At 39.2% G+C, this 18,343-nt stretch overlaps 2 protein-coding genes across 3 annotated transcripts; both read right to left on the minus strand.

The window, feature by feature from the left end:
* Positions 1–4,315: 4,315 nt before the first annotated feature.
* Positions 4,316–8,212, minus strand: LOC116306667 (uncharacterized). The gene is made up of 2 exons (XM_031716745.1): positions 7,909–8,212; positions 4,316–6,320 (listed from the first exon to the last, which is right to left on the minus strand). Exons 1-2 carry the CDS (start codon positions 7,987–7,989, stop codon positions 5,556–5,558), a joined length of 846 nt encoding a protein of 281 aa, XP_031572605.1. The 5' UTR covers positions 7,990–8,212; the 3' UTR covers positions 4,316–5,555.
* A 702-nt stretch (positions 8,213–8,914) lies between these two features.
* Positions 8,915–17,705, minus strand: LOC116306670 (uncharacterized). Of its 2 annotated transcripts, none has more exons than XM_089035044.1 (3): positions 15,975–17,705; positions 9,648–9,729; positions 8,915–9,348 (listed from the first exon to the last, which is right to left on the minus strand). In XM_089035044.1, the coding sequence occupies exon 1, from the start codon at positions 17,490–17,492 to the stop codon at positions 16,101–16,103; it is 1,392 nt and encodes a 463-aa protein (XP_088891170.1). In that variant the 5' UTR covers positions 17,493–17,705; the 3' UTR covers positions 8,915–9,348; positions 9,648–9,729; positions 15,975–16,100. The 2 variants fall into 2 exon arrangements, with proteins under 2 accessions (XP_088891170.1, XP_088891169.1); XM_089035043.1 differs by lacking the exon at positions 8,915–9,348 and adding an exon at positions 9,519–9,541.
* Positions 17,706–18,343: the final 638 nt, after the last annotated feature.

Raw genomic sequence — 18,343 nt, forward strand, 5'->3', positions numbered from 1 at the left:
GTGCTTCAACGGTTTCGTGCAAAGACGCACTTTGCGTAAACTCGAATTCTTATTTTAATTAAACAATGATTGCTCAGGGTATTTGGCGGTAGCTATTGTTTACGCAAAAAGCCTTGACCATATTACTTACTACTGTTATGCTAACGATACGGTAATTATTAAGATGACAGGCTTTGCAAGCGACCACAGGTAGCCCAAGCTTGGTTTCTGTGGTGTCCTGTTATAAGGAAATGTATGGGGAATCATCAAAAATTTCAATAAAATCATCAAAACGTGAAATAAAGCCTCGAAATTTTACCCTATCATTGAGAAATAGCACTTCTTTCGCTCTGCGTGGTTATTTTTTGAATTTAGCCCGTTTTAAGGATTTTTTCCCCCACCAGTAAGAAATAAGAGAAGGTTGGAAACTCGAGTCCCAAAAGCGAACCATCACGGGTCTTTGAAACCTCGTACGTCTTCAAATTTTCTTTCCAGCGCCAAATTTTAGTCATGACCCTTCTCTCACATCCCTATAGAACCGAGAAAGTCGCATTAGAGATTAACCTTCGCGTCTTTAAGCCATGAAATTTGCCTGTATTCACATACTACCTCGCTTGTTCTGACCCGTACTTGGAGCTCACTGTACACCAGTTCAACGGATTTCTTTCGGCAATCGACCCGAGGTCACGCCGGAAGTCTTCGTATCGTAAATGCGGATTCGATTTGGATATAGTCTTTCTTCGAAATTATAAGTTAAATACTTTTGTATCTTAGGCTGTGTGGTGAGTGTATTTTTAAACGGCCTAAGATACAAAAGTATTTAGCTTATAATTTCGAAAATTATGGTGAGTGTATTTTTTAACGGCCTAAGATACAAAAGTATTTAACTCATAATTTCGAAAATTATGGTGAGTGTATTTTTTAACGGCCTAAGATACAAAAGTATTTAACTTATAATTTCGAAAATTATGGTGAGTGTATTTTTAAACGGCCTAAGATACAAAAGTATTTAACTCATAATTTCGAAAATTATGGTGAGTGTATTTTTTAACGGCCTAAGATACAAAAGTATTTAACTCATAATTTCGAAAATTATGGTGAGTGTATTTTTTAACAGCCTTAGATACAAAAGTATTTAACTCATAATTTCGAAAATTATGGTGAGTGTATTTTTTAACGGCCTAAGATACAAAAGTATTTAACTCATAATTTCGAAAATTATGGTGAGTGTATTTTTTAACAGCCTTAGATACAAAAGTATTTAACTTATAATTTCGAAGAAAGACTATATCCAAATCGAATCCGCATTTACGATACGAAGACTTCCGGCGTGACCTCGGGTCGATTGCCGAAAGAAATCCGTTGAACTGGTGTACAGTGAGCTCCAAGTACGGGTCAGAACAAGCGAGGTAGTATGTGAATACAGGCAAATTTCATGGCTTAAAGACGCGAAGGTTAATCTCTAATGCGACTTTCTCGGTTCTATAGGGATGTGAGAGAAGGGTCATGACTAAAATTTGGCGCTGGAAAGAAAATTTGAAGACGTACGAGGTTTCAAAGACCCGTGATGGTTCGCTTTTGGGACTCGAGTTTCCAACCTTCTCTTATTTCTTACTGGTGGGGGAAAAAATCCTTAAAACGGGCTAAATTCAAAAAATAACCACGCAGAGCGAAAGAAGTGCTATTTCTCAATGATAGGGTAAAATTTCGAGGCTTTATTTCACGTTTTGATGATTTTATTGAAATTTTTGATGATTCCCCATACATTTCCTTATAACAGGACACCACAGAAACCAAGCTTGGGCTACCTGTGCTATTATTTATGTAGATATTAACAAAGGTGACGTCAGCAGCTTTTACGTCATAAAATATAATTTAAAAATTGTCGACCAAAATAACATCCAGACGAGCAGACAGACAGACACGTTGTAAAGTGTGCGCAATGTGAAACGCGCTTAGTTGTTTCCATTGATACAAACTGAAATGCAAAAAGGATGCATTCATAGTGACTTTTTGCGTTTCAATATTTCTGTGATCTGAAATGTGACCAACAAAAAGAGAACTGGGCTTAAATTTATTTGAACTGACTTCTTACTGATTTTTCTTAGGCTTCTCTTGTGAAAGGTCGTTTGTTTAAAAAACGGTCGAGCTGTGCTTTTCTGGTTTAGAATGCTGTCAGGGAGAGGTTTACTCCCTGTAATGACAAGAGCTTTTATCCTCTTTGTTTCTCTAGTCAGTTTTTTCTCTCTATATTCCTATAATTTCTGTTCACTTGATACGGTCTACGCTACAGTCCATCGAAAGAAGCGTTTCCTAGTCCGCGCGCGTGGAGTAGATGCCTAACCATCACTCCCCATTCGTTTCTGTCTTGAGCTCTTCGATTTTGGAATGACTAGATCAGGGGCGCTTTCCATTTACCCGGAAAAACCAGAAATTCCGGTTGGAAAGTTCCGGAAAACTCGGTTCCGGATGAGGTAATCCACCTTTCCCGTTTTTTTTCGGTTCTTCCGGTAGACGTGTGTGCTATTTGTCGAAAGTCAAAGTGTCCCGCTATTTTCTTACCAATAGCTAACGAATTTCCAACCGGATGGTTTGGTTCGAATGGTAAGCGTCCCAGATTTTGAGCCGCGTACTCAAGAGCGATGCGATTTTACTTTGGACAGGAAAATTCGCATCGAAACGTATGTCGCATGCGACCGCAATGCATGCGACATCCACGGCGAGTCGCAGAAAGTAAAACGAATAATTGCAGACTGATAATTGCATATCATGATAGACACACGGTGCGATATTCTCAAGGAGCGGTCGCGTCATATGTCCACGCCCTTTGATTTAGCTTTTCTCTGATTTTATACAGATTTTGGAAGATAATAGTACATGGCGAGAAAAGATGGGAATTTGTGAGTGTCTTGACCTCATGTCTGGCGGAACCGATCAGAACGTGTCTGAATGGACGTACGAAGGACAGCCAAAAAGACAGGTTTGTTAAAATTTTGTTTGTTTGTTATGATAATGTTTATAATGATGAATCATACGGCATACTGGTGGTCTTCAGTATTAACCATTCCGAGGTTGAGGAAAAACCTGGGTCGAGTTGACATTGCATTGCATTTTGGGACTGTTTTAAGGGACAAATTTTCAAAATGCCGTCTATTTTGTTCCTTAAGACGGTCCCACAATGCACTCCGATGCAAACCCGAACCAGTTTTTTCCTCAACTTCTGAATGGCTAACATTGTATCCTTGTCAATAGGACTTTTGCAATAAACAGTCACTTGCTGATATATGACTTTGATAACGAATCATTTCAGCCAAAGGTCCCTTGGGAAAGGCTCTGCTGGATGGAAAACAAACTTTAAATTGCTTCATATCTTGAAATCGAAAGTATCTTATTAAGGGAAAAAAAAGTATTTTTGAAAAGGTTTTGGAAACGACATAAGTAATCCAGCAAAAAATCTTTAAATAAAGGAAGTCCAAATTTTTTTGCCATCCAGTAACAATCACGTGTAAATCTATTGCGAAAGGCCTATTGCTACTTGCATAATTATATCGTGAATCTATCATCCAATATAAGTGCCTATGGTATTAAAAAGTCTCAAAAAGTACTAAAGTATTTGACTGTTAGTGGATGGCTAGACAAGAAGAAAATTTTGCGTGCAATATCCAATATATAATATGTATTTGGAAAATCCAGAATCCTGCAACGATGGATTGAACATGACTTCGGATAATGTTTTTACGATATAATAATGGAAAAATCAACTTTTTAATTATTTTTTTGCAAAATTTCAGCGTGAAATTGTTAGTTATGAATATCAAAATAGAAATCATAGGTCAAAAGCTGCAAATTCGGCATAAAACGAAGTTTGCGATCCGGGATGATCCAATTAACCGAAGTCCAGTCCATTCCAGCCATGCCCGGTTCCGGATTTTCCAAAATAAAAAATCCCTCAAAATTCAGAATTTAGAAGCATAAATCAAATTATAAAAGCTTAACATGTTTTTGCTATTTACTGCAATTATCCATACCCTTTCAAAGGCTTAAAATTCCAGAATATTTTTATTGCCCTCCAAAATCAAGTTCAATTACGTCCAGTCCAATCCTTCCAAGGATCCAATCCATTCCAAGGTCGAGAAAAAAAACTGGGTTGAGTATGCATTGCAGTGCATTGTGGGGCTGTGCATATAGGGGACGAAATCGATGCCATCTTGGAAACGTCCCCTAAAACATTCCTAAAACATAATGCACTGCAAGGTCAACTCGAGACAGGTTTTTCTTCAATATAGTAGCAACGTTGATTCAAAACTACGCCAACACAACACAAACTGACCAAGTCTTTCGTAAAAAACCAGTGACTTTATTAAATGTTAATTCTCCATTTATTTTATGGATACCCCTTAATGTTTTTATAATTATATCCCCCTTAAAGAAAAGTTGTGCATATGCATACGCTAATAAGACTCTTCAGTCACATACCGCTGGGATGCTTGACTACAGGCTTATTTGTTCATTTTTGGCCTTGTTTAGGAGCAAATCATTTGCAAAAGTCAACTGTAATGCAAAGAATGTGTAAGTTGTATAATACCAATGTGTTGAAATTCCACAATATTTTAATGGTATATAAGAATAGCTAACCTATAAATGAGGCTAAAAGTGTACAAATGTCTGCGGTCATCAAAGACAGCGGTACAATCGAATGATAAAGATGACTATTACCTTAATTAAATTATAATATTAGAAATATTTTAAAATGTAAGATGTATGAAGTATAAAAGCAAAATAACTCCCAGACGGGGTGATTACTATTGGCCCCGTCATCCGATTCCATATTCTGTGGTTAACATCTAATTAAAAAATCAGTTAACTTAGCGAACCTTGAAAATTGAGCACGAATAATTGATTAATTCTAATATCGTGTTTACATCGATAAAAAGCAAGACTGTGGTTAGCTAGCGATCAGATCCCATTACCTCCGTATAACCTAATCGTGAGTGACGCAAAAGCTTTTATAATAAACCTGTATTCCCTGTTGCTGCTGTCGAAAGAGAAAACGCATTGGTTGTCAGGGAAATACTCACAGAAATAGATACACCAAAAAACATTCTACAAAATGTGCAATAACGTGTTGTAAGATGAAAAGTGCGCGCATATGGTTTGCATGTGTAGAACGACAACTAGAGAAAAACGTTTGCGCATGCGTGCATTTCAGCGCATTTTTTAAGAGTTTAGAAGAGTCCAGTGAGTGAGAAAATAAATGTTTGTTTTCTCCGAGTATACAAAACATTTCGAGAGTATACTCTTGTCAGACCAACTACTGTATTAACAAACACAATATGAAAGAATTAGCCTTAAGTTTCAAGCATGGACACTAAGTTTTGCAATTTTGTGAAGTCAAATTTATCAGGCATGTTTAATTAAAAGTCAAATTGACACATTTTTACACATTTTGACTAATTTGCATACGGAGTTAGAGCATAGCAGACGTTTTTCACTCGTGTCGTGCAGAACAAACACGGCATCGGGCGTGGTTCGTATTTGTTGTAACTAATGAGAGCGCGTGTTGTATTTTTGCTGTCTTACAATTTCAAGTAAAATTTGCGAACAAGCCATTTTCTCAAATGAAAGAGAGAAAAGCAATAAATGTGGGCTAAAATCTGAAAGATAACGACGTACAAGAACGCGAAAATAACTGCCCAATCCGGCTCATTTTCGTAATCAAGAGCCTTGTAAATATAAGGATGACCTTTCGCATCGGTGCCTCCGAACGCCCAGTAAAGCACCGTGAACAGAATGTAGATCGATTGAACGATGTGTGAATAAAAGAAATGCAGGAGAACGACGGGTAGGTTACTGAGCAGCAACTCGATGGTGATAAAAACAGAATTGAAGATTAGAAACGTGATGTTGACGCCATTGATTTCTTGGTCTTCGTAAAAGATACTCCAGTAAATGAGTGTAATCTGTAACGCACCCACACTGGCAATCGTGAAGATTATCCACAGTAGCTTGTGACATAAACCTAGTTTGTCTTCGATTTTTTCGTCTACCCAAACTTCCTTGCCTGTGCTCTCTTTGTCTTCATCGTAACCGGAAAAACCTTCGATGAATGGTTCCGAACCCCATCTGGTTGATGTGTCATAGTATTGTGCCTCATCTGAGAGGCCGTAGCTCATGGATAATATTGAACCGAATATGAAGTGCGCAGCAATGAAAACGAAGATCCAGTTACTGATGTACAGTAACCACTTGGAGTTGTAGTTGTAACCGCTGAATATCAACCATGCTAAGCAGTATAGCCCAACGATAAGACGATAGAGTACGAAGGCATACGTGGGAAGACACTGTGAAGATAAATACAAACCTCACTGTTAACTTTACCGCAGAACAGTTTATTTTCTACAGCACCTAAATGTTCGTATATTATACTTATACCACCACGCTGTGGAGTCCAAGCTCTGTGTTCATTTCTTAGGATAAGAGCTTATGATATAATAATAATAATAATAATAATAATAATAATAATAATAATAATAATAATATTTATTTCAGTCTAACATGCCAATATATGATCGAGTGCGCATTAAAAAATACAATATCAATATCTATTTACAATATAATATTTCCTTACTATTAAAATAGAAATTAAAAAATATATATATATCATTAAGTGAAAAAATAAAAGCAATTAAATAGGTATAAAATTAAAAAAATATAAACGATACTAAGTTCTAATCATAAAACGCTAGTTCAAAAAAATACGTTTAAAAAAGCAGCTCTTGTCCTTGGATATGATCTCGAATGGAAACTTAAAGTGTTTGCAATCAGTTTCTTTTATTTTAAAGTCGGTATAAATTTCGTAACTTTTTCTTACTCGTTTAACTATTTCTATTTATAAGCTCAATGCATATTTACTTTTAGAGCTCAAATCCGGTCTGTCCGGTCTCAAAAGTGCTTGTTCAGCTTCCGTTGGCATATCGACTTTCCCGCTCTGCCACGCGTTCATGCAGAACTCCCGCCAAAACACTGTCAAGTTTTTAGATTCTATATAATTTTGTTTTGGAAATTCAAAACCACAGTTTATGGCTCCTAGACGTTTCACCAGCGTGTGAATTTGATTTAAAGAATATCAAGTCATTGTCAAGAACAGTTTTTCTTTGTTAAAAAGCGGATTATTTTTAGTTAATGTACAATGAAACTCCTCAAGTGTAACTTTTATGTAAATACTTCAGTCAACTCTCACATCAACTCCAAAATGTATATTTTTGCTTTTCATTTTGCTTCGAAAAAAGCTTAAACGGTACATCTATTGTTTTATTATATCCTTCAAGATTTAACGAAGTTCTCTTTAAAAGAAATTTTGTTTTGTAAAAATGGCGCTTAACCGATTTTCAGTAATGCTTTTTCCCGCCAAAAGTGTTTTGTGTTTTGCATAAATTAGCTGATAAACTTACGCCTGTAGTAAATATTTAAGGTTTTTGCCGCTTAAAACCTTTTTATTTTATTTTATGATTAAAAATAATTGTTTTTGTAGGTGGAAACCTCTTATATTCATAAATAATAATTTAAAAAAATATATTTTTAGATATTTTTAAATTCTACATTGAAAATGAGCAAATAATTGCGCTCCAAAACAAAACAATTTTGAACTGCTAAAAAATTTACCGCCCAAAATTGATTAGGAATACAACTTCAAAAGCCGAGAAAATCAGCTTAAAAACTGATTAGAAATAATATCAGCGTAAATTCTTATTTTTCTTTATATCTGCAAGCTGTCTATTTCAATATAACACTAACAATAATAAAAAAACAACATATATCTGAGGCGCGCAATTTCAGTTTCAATATTCGCCAGAACTCAGTAGAATATCAAACTTGCATTGACATTTTTCATAATTGCAAAAAATAATCATTTTTGATTTTTAATCTTACCGGTGATGTGGTGAAGGCCCTCACAAATGGATATCGTGGATAGAGTTTTTTCGGGTTGACATCACTGAGTTTCAGGCACATGTTTGTAGATAATATTTGATGTTGTTTTGTTTCCTTCAAAGTCCAACTAGAAGTGATTGACAGTTCTTCAGCTGGCGACTAGTTTTCTAGCGTGTTAGTAAGCAGTGTACAAAGCAAAAACATGCTTCGGACTTTCTTTTCTGTTGAAAGAGTCGTGTTCTTCACTTCTGAACTCTTATGCTCAGTAAACCGATAAAAATATTCGAGAAAATCAAAAATTAGAATTTTAAGATTAAGCATGCGTAACATTATAATCTTATACGACAAAGTAGAACATCTGAAAATGTTGATGGAGTTTCTGAACATGAATTCAAAGTTAGTGAAACAAATTGTCGACTTAAACGCACTAAAGATGTTAAGCTATATATTCTCTTATTGAGTGGTATAAAAGCCATACGAATATTTAATCTGAAAGTCCATAAAACCAAATAAAGCACATGCGCATTATTATGTAGGAGGGAGGGAGAGGAGGGAGGGCGAGGAGGGTGGAGAAATGGAAGACTGAAAGAGTATAGATATTATTTAAAACAAATAAACCTTGGATTACATTCAGAATTCACGGACGGCGGAGGAGGAAGGGGAGAGAGGAGGAAGGGGGAGAGGAGGAAGGGGGAGAGGAGGAAGGGGGGAGAGGAGGAAGGGGGAGAGGAGGAAGGGGGAGAGGAGGAAAGGGGGGAGAGGAGGAAAGGGGGAAGAGGAGGAAAGGGGGGAAAGGAGGAAGGGGGGAGAGGAGGAAGGGGGGAAAGGAGGAAGGGTAAGGCACTTTTTACCACAGGGAGCCCAATTTAGATTAAAGTGAATGGTGAAAATAAAATCAGAAAAATTTAATGACCAATTATTTTTTTAAATTCGAGATCAAGATAATGTCCTCCGTAATACGAAAGAGTAAAAAAAAAAAAAAAAAAACGATAAAAAATGCACTAGAACTTTTTCTTCGCGCGCGCCTTTTTCCTATTTAAATCCATAATTTCAAGAGGAAAAGTGATACCTCAATTTTTCTCGATTCTCATTGGCTATAATTTTTTCTTAGATCAGCTGGTTTTAGAGCATTAGAAAAGCATGGGAAACATACGCTTCTTTGGACATGATTGATCATGTTGATCGAAACTTTGAACCTTTTTTCTGGATAACATTCACTAATGACCTTGCTTTTCCTTGCCATATTCAATTAATTAGATTTGGTAAATAGCTATATATTCGTCCATATGATGAATAGTAACTATAGACCCCATACTGCTTACAACGATGAACTAATGGCTTTTCCAGTCAGGAAATAGAGACCCCCCTCAGTACCTCATCTCACCTATTAGCCAGTGAAATTGATAGTTTCCATGCACCCTTTGACACCCATCAGCGATTCTAGGAACATGGGCGAAAATAAAACCAACATCATCTCATGTATTAGCCAGTGAAATTGATAGTTCCCATGCACCCTTTGACACCCATCAGCGAGTGTAGGAACATGGGCGAAAATAAAACCAACCTCATCTCATCATGTATTAGCCGGTAAAATTGATAGTTCCCATGCACCCTTTGACACCCATCAGCGATTCTAGTAACATGGGCGAAAATAAACCCAAATCGGTTTATTCAGGGATTAAAATGAAATTACAAAAACATAGCTACACTAAGAATACTAAGGGATTAAGTTACTATACCTCTAATAGATGAGTGTGACATTTTGTCTTCACAGCCTACGCGGAAACTTGTCTGGGATACTAAACTCTGAGACGGAAGGAACTGAAATTGGAGTGCAACCAATTCAAGTAAGCTTTCTAAATTCAGCACAGTAGTTTGTTTTTGGACGATATTTCTTTCTTTTTTTGATTTTCAAAACTTTCACCAATAAATATAAAATAAGATTATTTATCAATTATTCGCAGAAGGCGAAGTGAATATCGGGTAATAATATTAACCGAAACGAAGTTGAGGTTATTATTCCCGATATTCACTAAGTCTGAGGTGAATAATTGTTTTAGTATAAATACATAGGTGATTCTTCCAAAAAAAGAAAAAAAGAAGAAGATAAAAGACACATTTAAAACAACAAAGCGGCTGACCACCATTTTGGATTATCGCTGGAGGTGATTATCGTGTGATAGTCTGAGTCTCTCAACCAATCAGCGCGCGAAATTTTCAATAATCACCTGTGTATTTATGCTAAATACACAAATATATATTGAAAACAAAACACAGATCAATAGAGGGAGACGCACAGAGAGCAATTTTTAATTAAAGTGTAGCCATGCAATACTCAAGGGAATGGTCATGTGGTCTAAAATGGGACAACATTGAGCCAAGCTGAATGAGTCTATTGCTTGTACAATACTCAAGGGAATGGTCATGTGGTCTGAAATGGGACAACATTGAGCCAAGCTGAATGGGTCTATTGCTTGTACAATACTCAAGGGAACGGTCATGTGTCTTCCAATAAATTTATCAAACTCACAAAGGTAGCAGCTTCAGAACATGCAACTTAATACTTGACAACCATTCTGTGACATACAAATACCAGGGGCGGATCCAGGGGTGTCCTGCGGTGCAACGGACACCCCCCTAACGCCGTAATTACTCTTAATTTTTTTTTTGAAGCAAAAGAAACATTTACGATGCTCTATAATATCTCTATATACATTTCTTCAATTACGACACCCCCCACAAATTCCTAGGTCCGACCCTGAGTAATTATATATGTGTGAGGTACATGCTTAGGCTCGATGGATTAGTGAATTCAAGTGTATTTTGAAGTGAAGACTTTTCGACTTGACCTCAAGAGAGGTACTGGTCGTTGAAGACAGTAAAACGTGTGGGAAAATTTTAAGGACAATGTAAAGACTACTTTTTTTTTATCACACCGTTTTCATTTTCTATAACTGAACCAAAATTAAAGTCAAAACCTGCCACACTGTAAACATTTTGAAGAGTGCTCATTTTGATGAAGCAGTGTTTATTACTCTTTGCATGACAGCACAGAACAATAAACCATAGCCTGCTTGCAAATTATGAACCCTATATGTGTTTTTTTCCTATTAAGAACTATCTTTAACAAACTTTGTTTTTTTCTGGCTTAGTAACGAGAGTTTAAAAACACGAATTAAATTGTCAATGGTGACAATCGAAACTTAATCATACCTCTTTGAGCGTAACGTTTCCCCCAGTTCAGACCACGTGTCATTTTCTTTAGAATAAGATTCTTTGTTTGAGTTGACATGTGTGTTTTTAAGGTGCTGACACATGTTAGCACCTCCAAAACGTACACAGATACTAACAAATTATAGAATCTTCTTGTCTCCTTTAATCGTACTTTTTTTGGTTCTTTTTGAGTCTACACGTGTCTACATGTATATAATATCTCATTACCATTTACGTCATTTTCACCACGTGACACTCTCCCCTGCTTTGAAAGGTCACCATTTTTTAAAAGCTTAGTGAGTCCTAGCGATACCTCCTTGATAAATACCGGGGTGATCAGTCCCAGCGCCATATCACTCCTCGCTCTTTCCACTCACTTTCTTGCTCCTGTGTCTAATTATCATACATAATTAATTTTCTGGTGGTTACAACACCCTAACATTTGCTATCTTATGATGCGTTACAAGAGAATTCATGATTTTTTTTATTTTTATTTTTTTGATACTAAGTGTTCATAAGTGTTCCTATGTTTTTGTATATGACATGAGTATGTGAATATCTCTGCCGGCTATCCATAAGCCAAAGGTACAGTGTTCAACAGGTGCCAAGGAGGATTCACTGGGTGCCAAGGTAATCCGCAGTACTGCATCTGGTAAATGCCGTGGTTATACTGGAGTGGCAGGCTTGGGGGATATACCATTTGTTGGTATGGTGGTATTTGCACACTGTGAACCTGGTTGAACCCATACCGTTCAGGTGGAGCACGTGCTCTTCGTGGGTACTGGTTACCTGTTCTTCCTATTCCATGCTCTGGTTCAGGTGGCGCCGTGGTCTCTACCTGATTTGCTGAGTTCTCTTGAACTGCATCGTGTTCCCCTGCAGGACGTTCCACTTCAGATCTCTCCCCCTCCAGTTGTAGAGAATCACCTTGTTCATCATGAATATCCTCAATGTCACTATCTGACATGTTAGAAGAGTCATCAGGTGATTCTGGTTCCTGTTGTATGGGGCGTTGTCGTGCTGGCTGTTGTTGGACGTGCTGTGCGGGTTCTAGGTAGTCGCAGGGAAAGAGCAGGTTTCGATGCAGGAGTCTCGAGTTACCCTCGCGGTCTTCTCGCTTCACTTCATACACCGGGCCCGTCCCCTTTCGGTTTACTACCACGTATACAGTATCTTCCCAGTACGAACGAAGCTTGGCTGGTCCCCCTCGAGGCGTGAGGTTTCGAACCAGGACACGGTCTCCTGCTTGAAGCTCCGTGTAGTTAAGTCGACGATCATAGTAATCTTTGCTCCTCTCGTTACACTTTGCTACATGCTTCCGGGCTATGTCGTATGCTGATTGCATCGTTGACTTCCATTGTTTAACGAATTCTCTTTGGGGGAGAGATGCACCTTCAACCTCTCTACCGATGATTAGGTCGATAGGTAATCTTGGCGTTCGGCCATAGAGCAAATAGAACGGCGAAAAACCTGTACTAGCATGTGGGGTACAATTATAGGCGTGGACAACTTTGTTAACGGAATCCTTCCACTTGCTTTTCTTGTCCTCTGGCAAGGTCCGCAGCATTCCCAGCAACGTTTGGTTGAAACGCTCTGTTTGTCCATTTCCTTGTGGATGGTATGGTGTAGTCCTGGCGTGTTTGATACCGCTTAACTTTTCCAGTTGCGAGAAGAGGTGGTTTTCGAATTCTTTCCCCTGGTCATGAAGAATTTTCGCTGGAAACCCAAAGCGTGGGATGAGATCGTTAAAGATTTTGTCAGCGACAGTCCTGGCAGACTTATTCTTTGTGGAGTACGCTTGAGCAAATCTTGTAAAGTGGTCAACGACGACTAATATGTACTCGAAGCCGCCGGCGCTCTTCTCCAGGTGAACAAAGTCAACAGAAATAAGTTCGAAGGGCGACGATGACGTCAGGTGTTGCATCGGGGCACGAGTCGGAAGTTGAGGACGACGCTGTTTGAGGCAGTGACATACCTTAGTGACGAAATGAGTTATGTCATCTTGCATCCCGGGCCAAAAGAACCGTTCCCTTGCCAGGCAAATCACTCGGTCTGCACCCAGATGACCCATTTCTTGGTGGAGTTCTTTGTAGACTAAAGAGCGCTTACAGTGAGGCAGGACCAGTTGATTATAATTTGTTGTTCGTCGACGTAACAGACCGTCGTCGCTCACCTCCAGCTTCGTCCATTCTCTCAGTAAAGCTCTTGTCGACCGCGATTCAGTCATTAACTTACGACGTGATGGGCGTCGTCCCACACGTTTCAGCTCCAAGACTCTGCTAATGGAGAGATCACTTTGTTGTGCCATCTTCAAGTCGCTAATTGTTATTCGGCTGCCATCAACATCTATCAATGATGGCTGATCCATGACATCAACCCGGTTTGTAACTGAAGCTATCCACGTGGTGTCTCCAGTTCCTAATGCTGTTACTCCAACAAGAGTTGCGTTGACTTCGTCACGTGATGTGGTGTTATTATAGCACGTGTCGAGTTGTCCCATGTCCATTGGCATTCGGCTTAAGGTATCAGCGACGGTGTTCGAACTTCCAGGGTGGTATTTTATGGTGAAATTAAAGTCCGTAAGCTCCCCGATCCAGCGGTGACCTGTAGCATTCAGTTTTGCAGTAGTCTGGACATAGGTCAGAGGGTTGTTATCTGTGTATACAGTAAACTTGGGTGCGTAATATAAGTAATCTCGAAAATGTTCACACACCGCCCACTTTAACGCCAAAAATTCGAGTTTTCCTGAGTGCATGTGATAGTTGGATTCCGCGGGTGTTAGAGTACGTGATGCGAAACCAATCGGTTTCAATTTACCGTCCTGCTCCTGGTATAATGCAGCTCCCAGACCATCTTTGGACGCATCTGTAAACAAGACGAAAGGGATGTTCCAGTCTGGGTAACTAAGGACCTGTGGTGACGTTAAAGAGTCAATAAGGCTGTTGAGAGCCTGTTGGTGTCGTTCTTCCCATTTAACTACAGTCGATGAGGCTGTACGGTCCTTTGTCTGTTTTGGCCCCTGCAAAAGCTCAAATAAACATTTCGCAGTTTGTGAGAAGTTAGGTATGTATTGCCGGTGATAACCTAACAGTCCTAACAGTTTTCTCACATCGGACACGGATGTTGGTTGACTCTTCTTTAGTGCGAGTACGGCTTTGATGTGAGTAGGATCAGGTCGATGCCCGTCCGCCGACACGATTCGACCGAGACACGTCACCTCTCTTTGAACATTCTACACTTCCTAGGCTTTAGTTTCACGCCATGTTCGCGGAGACGGCGCAAAACGAGGCGAATATGCTCCACATGTTCCTCAAATGAGCTGCTAAAAACGATAACATCGTCAATATAGGGGATACAGATTTCATCCCTGAGTCCCGTTAAACAATGTTCCATAAATCTTTGATACTCGGCTGGGGCGTTTTTCAGGCCAAATGGGATTCGAACCCATTCGTACAAGCCCCAGGGGCTAACAAAAGCCGTAAGATGTCTTGACTCTTCTGAAATAAAGCCCTGGTGGTAAGCTTTTCCTTGGTCTAGCATGCTGAACCACTGGTTACCACCTAAGCTTTCCAGGATTTCTTGTACGCGTGGAAGTGGATGTCGATCTGAAAAAGTTTTCTTATTAAGCTCACGAAAGTCTACGCATAAGCGAAGATCACCGTCCTTCTTTCTGACGCAAACTACTGGCGAAGAAAATGATGACCTGGATTGACGAATCCATCCCTTATTTAACAAATCCTCAATATAGTTTTTGACTTCTGCGTACAATGGTCTTGGGATCCTAGAATATCCTCGATTCACTGGGTCGTTAGCCGTCAGGTGAAGATTCATTTGCAACTCTGGTATGCAGCCGATGTCTGCATCTTCTTTGGAAAATGATTCCTCCTCTTCAATTAGCATTTTTGTAGCTAACGTTTTTTGTTCTTCCGTGAGATCTCCGAGATCAATCTCCGATAGTGGGCCAGTTAAGATAGCTTGCTCGTCACAATTTGATTTCAAGATGTCCGACACTGAACTAGATTTAGCTGAACTGTTGTCCGCTCTAATACCATTAACACCGGACCGACGTACATTTTTCTCTTCTGCGAGTTTAACTTCAACGGGCGTTACCGAGCGTACAAGGTGTAGTTTGCCTAGTACAGTTCTGCTTTTCAGGAAGATATCATGTTTAGAGTTATTCTTTACTTCAACTTCTACTCGACAAGACTTCCCGCGTTTTAAGCTCACGATAGTCTCATTAATTTCAAGACCGGAATGGATTGTCCCGTCCACTTCCGGTTCAAACAAAGCTGGTGCATTGACATCAAGACTTCCGGTATTTGCACGACAGGTTACAAGTACTGTTTGATTCATCGGAATAATAATATCTTGTTTAACAGTTTTCAGGTTACACAGTTCCGTTTGGCTAGTAGATTGTATAAAGTCAATAAGTCCCGCAACATTTTTACTTGCATTTCCAATGAATGAAGAAGATAACACAGAATTCAAGATATTTACATCAGTTCCATTTTGACTAACAAAGTTATTAACGACTTCTTCGATTATATTAAATCCAATGATAGGCAAATCAAGAGGTTTTTGTGATACCAGAAATGGTGTAGCTACATGGCAGGAATCGTTCGAATCATTCAGTTCAAAATCAATCTCTACCCATCCCACAAATGGAAATTGGGTTCCGTTAGCGGCTTTTAAGTCTAGTTTTGAATCACCAATAAGTTCTGACAATGGACGTATTTCTGCTGTCGGATAATTGGTTATCACAAAATCTTTTGACACTACAGACACTTGGGCACCAGTATCCCACAGTGCGTTACAAGGTACATTATTCAAAGAGCAAGAAATTGTGCACTTACTTCCAACCAGTTTAATCAGTGATGTCCGTTGCTTTGGTGTTAGATGACTGACGAATATTCCACTTTCCCACTCGGCGTCTTCTTCATTACTCGCTATCGTAGAATATTGGGACACGTCAATATCTGCTACTCCCTGTCCCTCGGTGGCAGCAGATGTCCGTTTCCCTGGTTACGCTGTTTACATCCACGAGCCAAATGGTCGCTCGAACCACATTTGAAGCAATGGTTACATTGGCTGATGTTTCTTTGTTCGCAATCCTTACATGTTTTTCTTCTTCTTTGATGTTCTTTCGCTGGCTTATCATTGTTAGGCGACGCACTAGATTTTGACTGTTCTTGGACCTTGGCATTTAACTCGGCTATTTGCGCCTGCAACGCTTCAAGAGTTGACATAACCTTTGACATTTCTCTGGCTGATTTTTGGCTGTTGTCATTTATTGAAGACACAGTTACTTTGTTTCCCGTGCGACTTGTGTTGAACTTTAGTTGCCTCTCTCCCTCCACGGAAACTATTTTATTGAGTGTCTCCATGAGTTCCTCGTCGCTGGATTCGCCAGTTTTAAGAACAAATCTGAATTTGTTGCGAACAGTCTCGTCACGCAAGCCAATTTCAAGTGCATGAGTAAACAGAGATTGTACCAAAGTTGCATCGTATTTCAGTGAGTCGTCAGCTTTAGATGCGAAGATTATTCTTTCCCTCAGTGAAAGCGCTCGTAGCAGAAAGTCTTGTGGGCTTTCTTTTGTGTCTTGTACTAGATTTGTTAACTCCTGGTATAGTTCCGTTGACGATTTCTCCCGGTAGTGTACCCTGATGATCTGACGAAGCTTTTGTAATGTGATCTCTGTCATCATTTCTAAATAGTCTTTCAGCTTCGAATTCGGGCTTATTGCTCGAATGACTGCATCGACTATCTCGTTTTCCTTATGTCCCCTCATTAAAGCATTGTCTATTTGTCGCATTAGTCCAACAAACGATACTCTGTCCTTACTGTCCCCTCCAATCGTTCCGGCTATTTTAAAATCTCTCCTCAGGTTTAAATTGAGTAATTCTCTCATGGCATTGTTTACACTATCCTGAGTCATTGGCGTTGACGCATTAGCAACGTTGGAATTGGTGATTTCCTTCGCGCTGTCTCCAGCTGCTAGTGGCGTTTCTTTAGATACAGAATTGGTGTTTTCCTTCACGCTGTCTTCAGCTGCTAGTGGTGTTTCTTTAGATACAGACTGCTCATTTTGAATCTCAGCATGTGTATTTGATTCCTGAGTACTGCTCGCTGCAACATCCACGTTACTCACGTTTTCGGACACGATCCCCCACACATCGTTTAGGAATTTTTGCAGGTCGTCCCCTTCAAATTCCTCGGTGCCCAACTCGAATCGTTCCCTCAGCTTCTTAACTTTATATCGGCGACTCGGTTGGCCGCTGATATCCACTTTAAGAAACTCCCCAAGCGTTGCGAGTTGATCCGCGTTCAGTGTGTATAGCTTCTCCTCGATCTTAAGCTCTAATTCCTCCATAGTGAATGTGTCCGATGATCAATCCTTATATAAATGGTTTCCAATACGTCTGAGCCCCCAAAAATATGTTAGCACCTCCAAAACGTACACAGATACTAACAAATTATAGAATCTTCTTGTCTCCTTTAATCGTACTTTTTTTGGTTCTTTTTGAGTCTACACGTGTCTACATGTATATAATATCTCATTACCATTTACGTCATTTTCACCACGTGACACACACGGTGCATCATTGCACGCAACATTGCAAGCAACAAATTTGAATCGGGGTGGCACACATTGCAACAAAAGCACGCAACATCGCTTGTGTCAGCCTGATATGTTAAGATATATGGCCAGAAGTTATAAATTTCAGCCATGTTCATATGATGAAATTTGTTGCGCGCACTGTTACAATAGTAGAGCGTGATTGAACTTTAGATTTGTTGCATGCAACTTTGCATGCAACAAGTTTGGGGTAGACACATTCTGCAACAGTCCGGTTTCGTGCAATGTTGCATACAATGTTGCACCGTGTGATAGCACCTTTTTGCGCAACCATTAAACCAAGAACTTCGGTACTTTGAACTAATCACAGCGCGATTCTGATGATGCTCATTTAATGAAAGTGCTTTGACTCTGCATCGTCACGATTATAAGGAATGCTTTGTTATCATCGGCCAACATGGCGGCTATGACGTAACATGTCCCCAAGGATTTTGGGTATAACTTTATTTTTAGACGACACAATTGGCCGCTTTAGAAACGAGCAAAAGACTGGGGCGAGTTTTGAATTTTAATCTAATTAGCAAGAGAGTTTCGTCATCTGATAAAGCACCTCAACTGATTCGTAAGACTGTAATATTTAAACA

This window comes from Actinia tenebrosa, unplaced genomic scaffold (genome assembly GCF_029948245.1).
Source record: "Actinia tenebrosa isolate PJP-AT-01 unplaced genomic scaffold, QUT_ActTen_1.0 PGA_scaffold3__52_contigs__length_22856419, whole genome shotgun sequence".
Lineage (NCBI taxonomy): Eukaryota > Metazoa > Cnidaria > Anthozoa > Actiniaria > Actiniidae > Actinia > Actinia tenebrosa.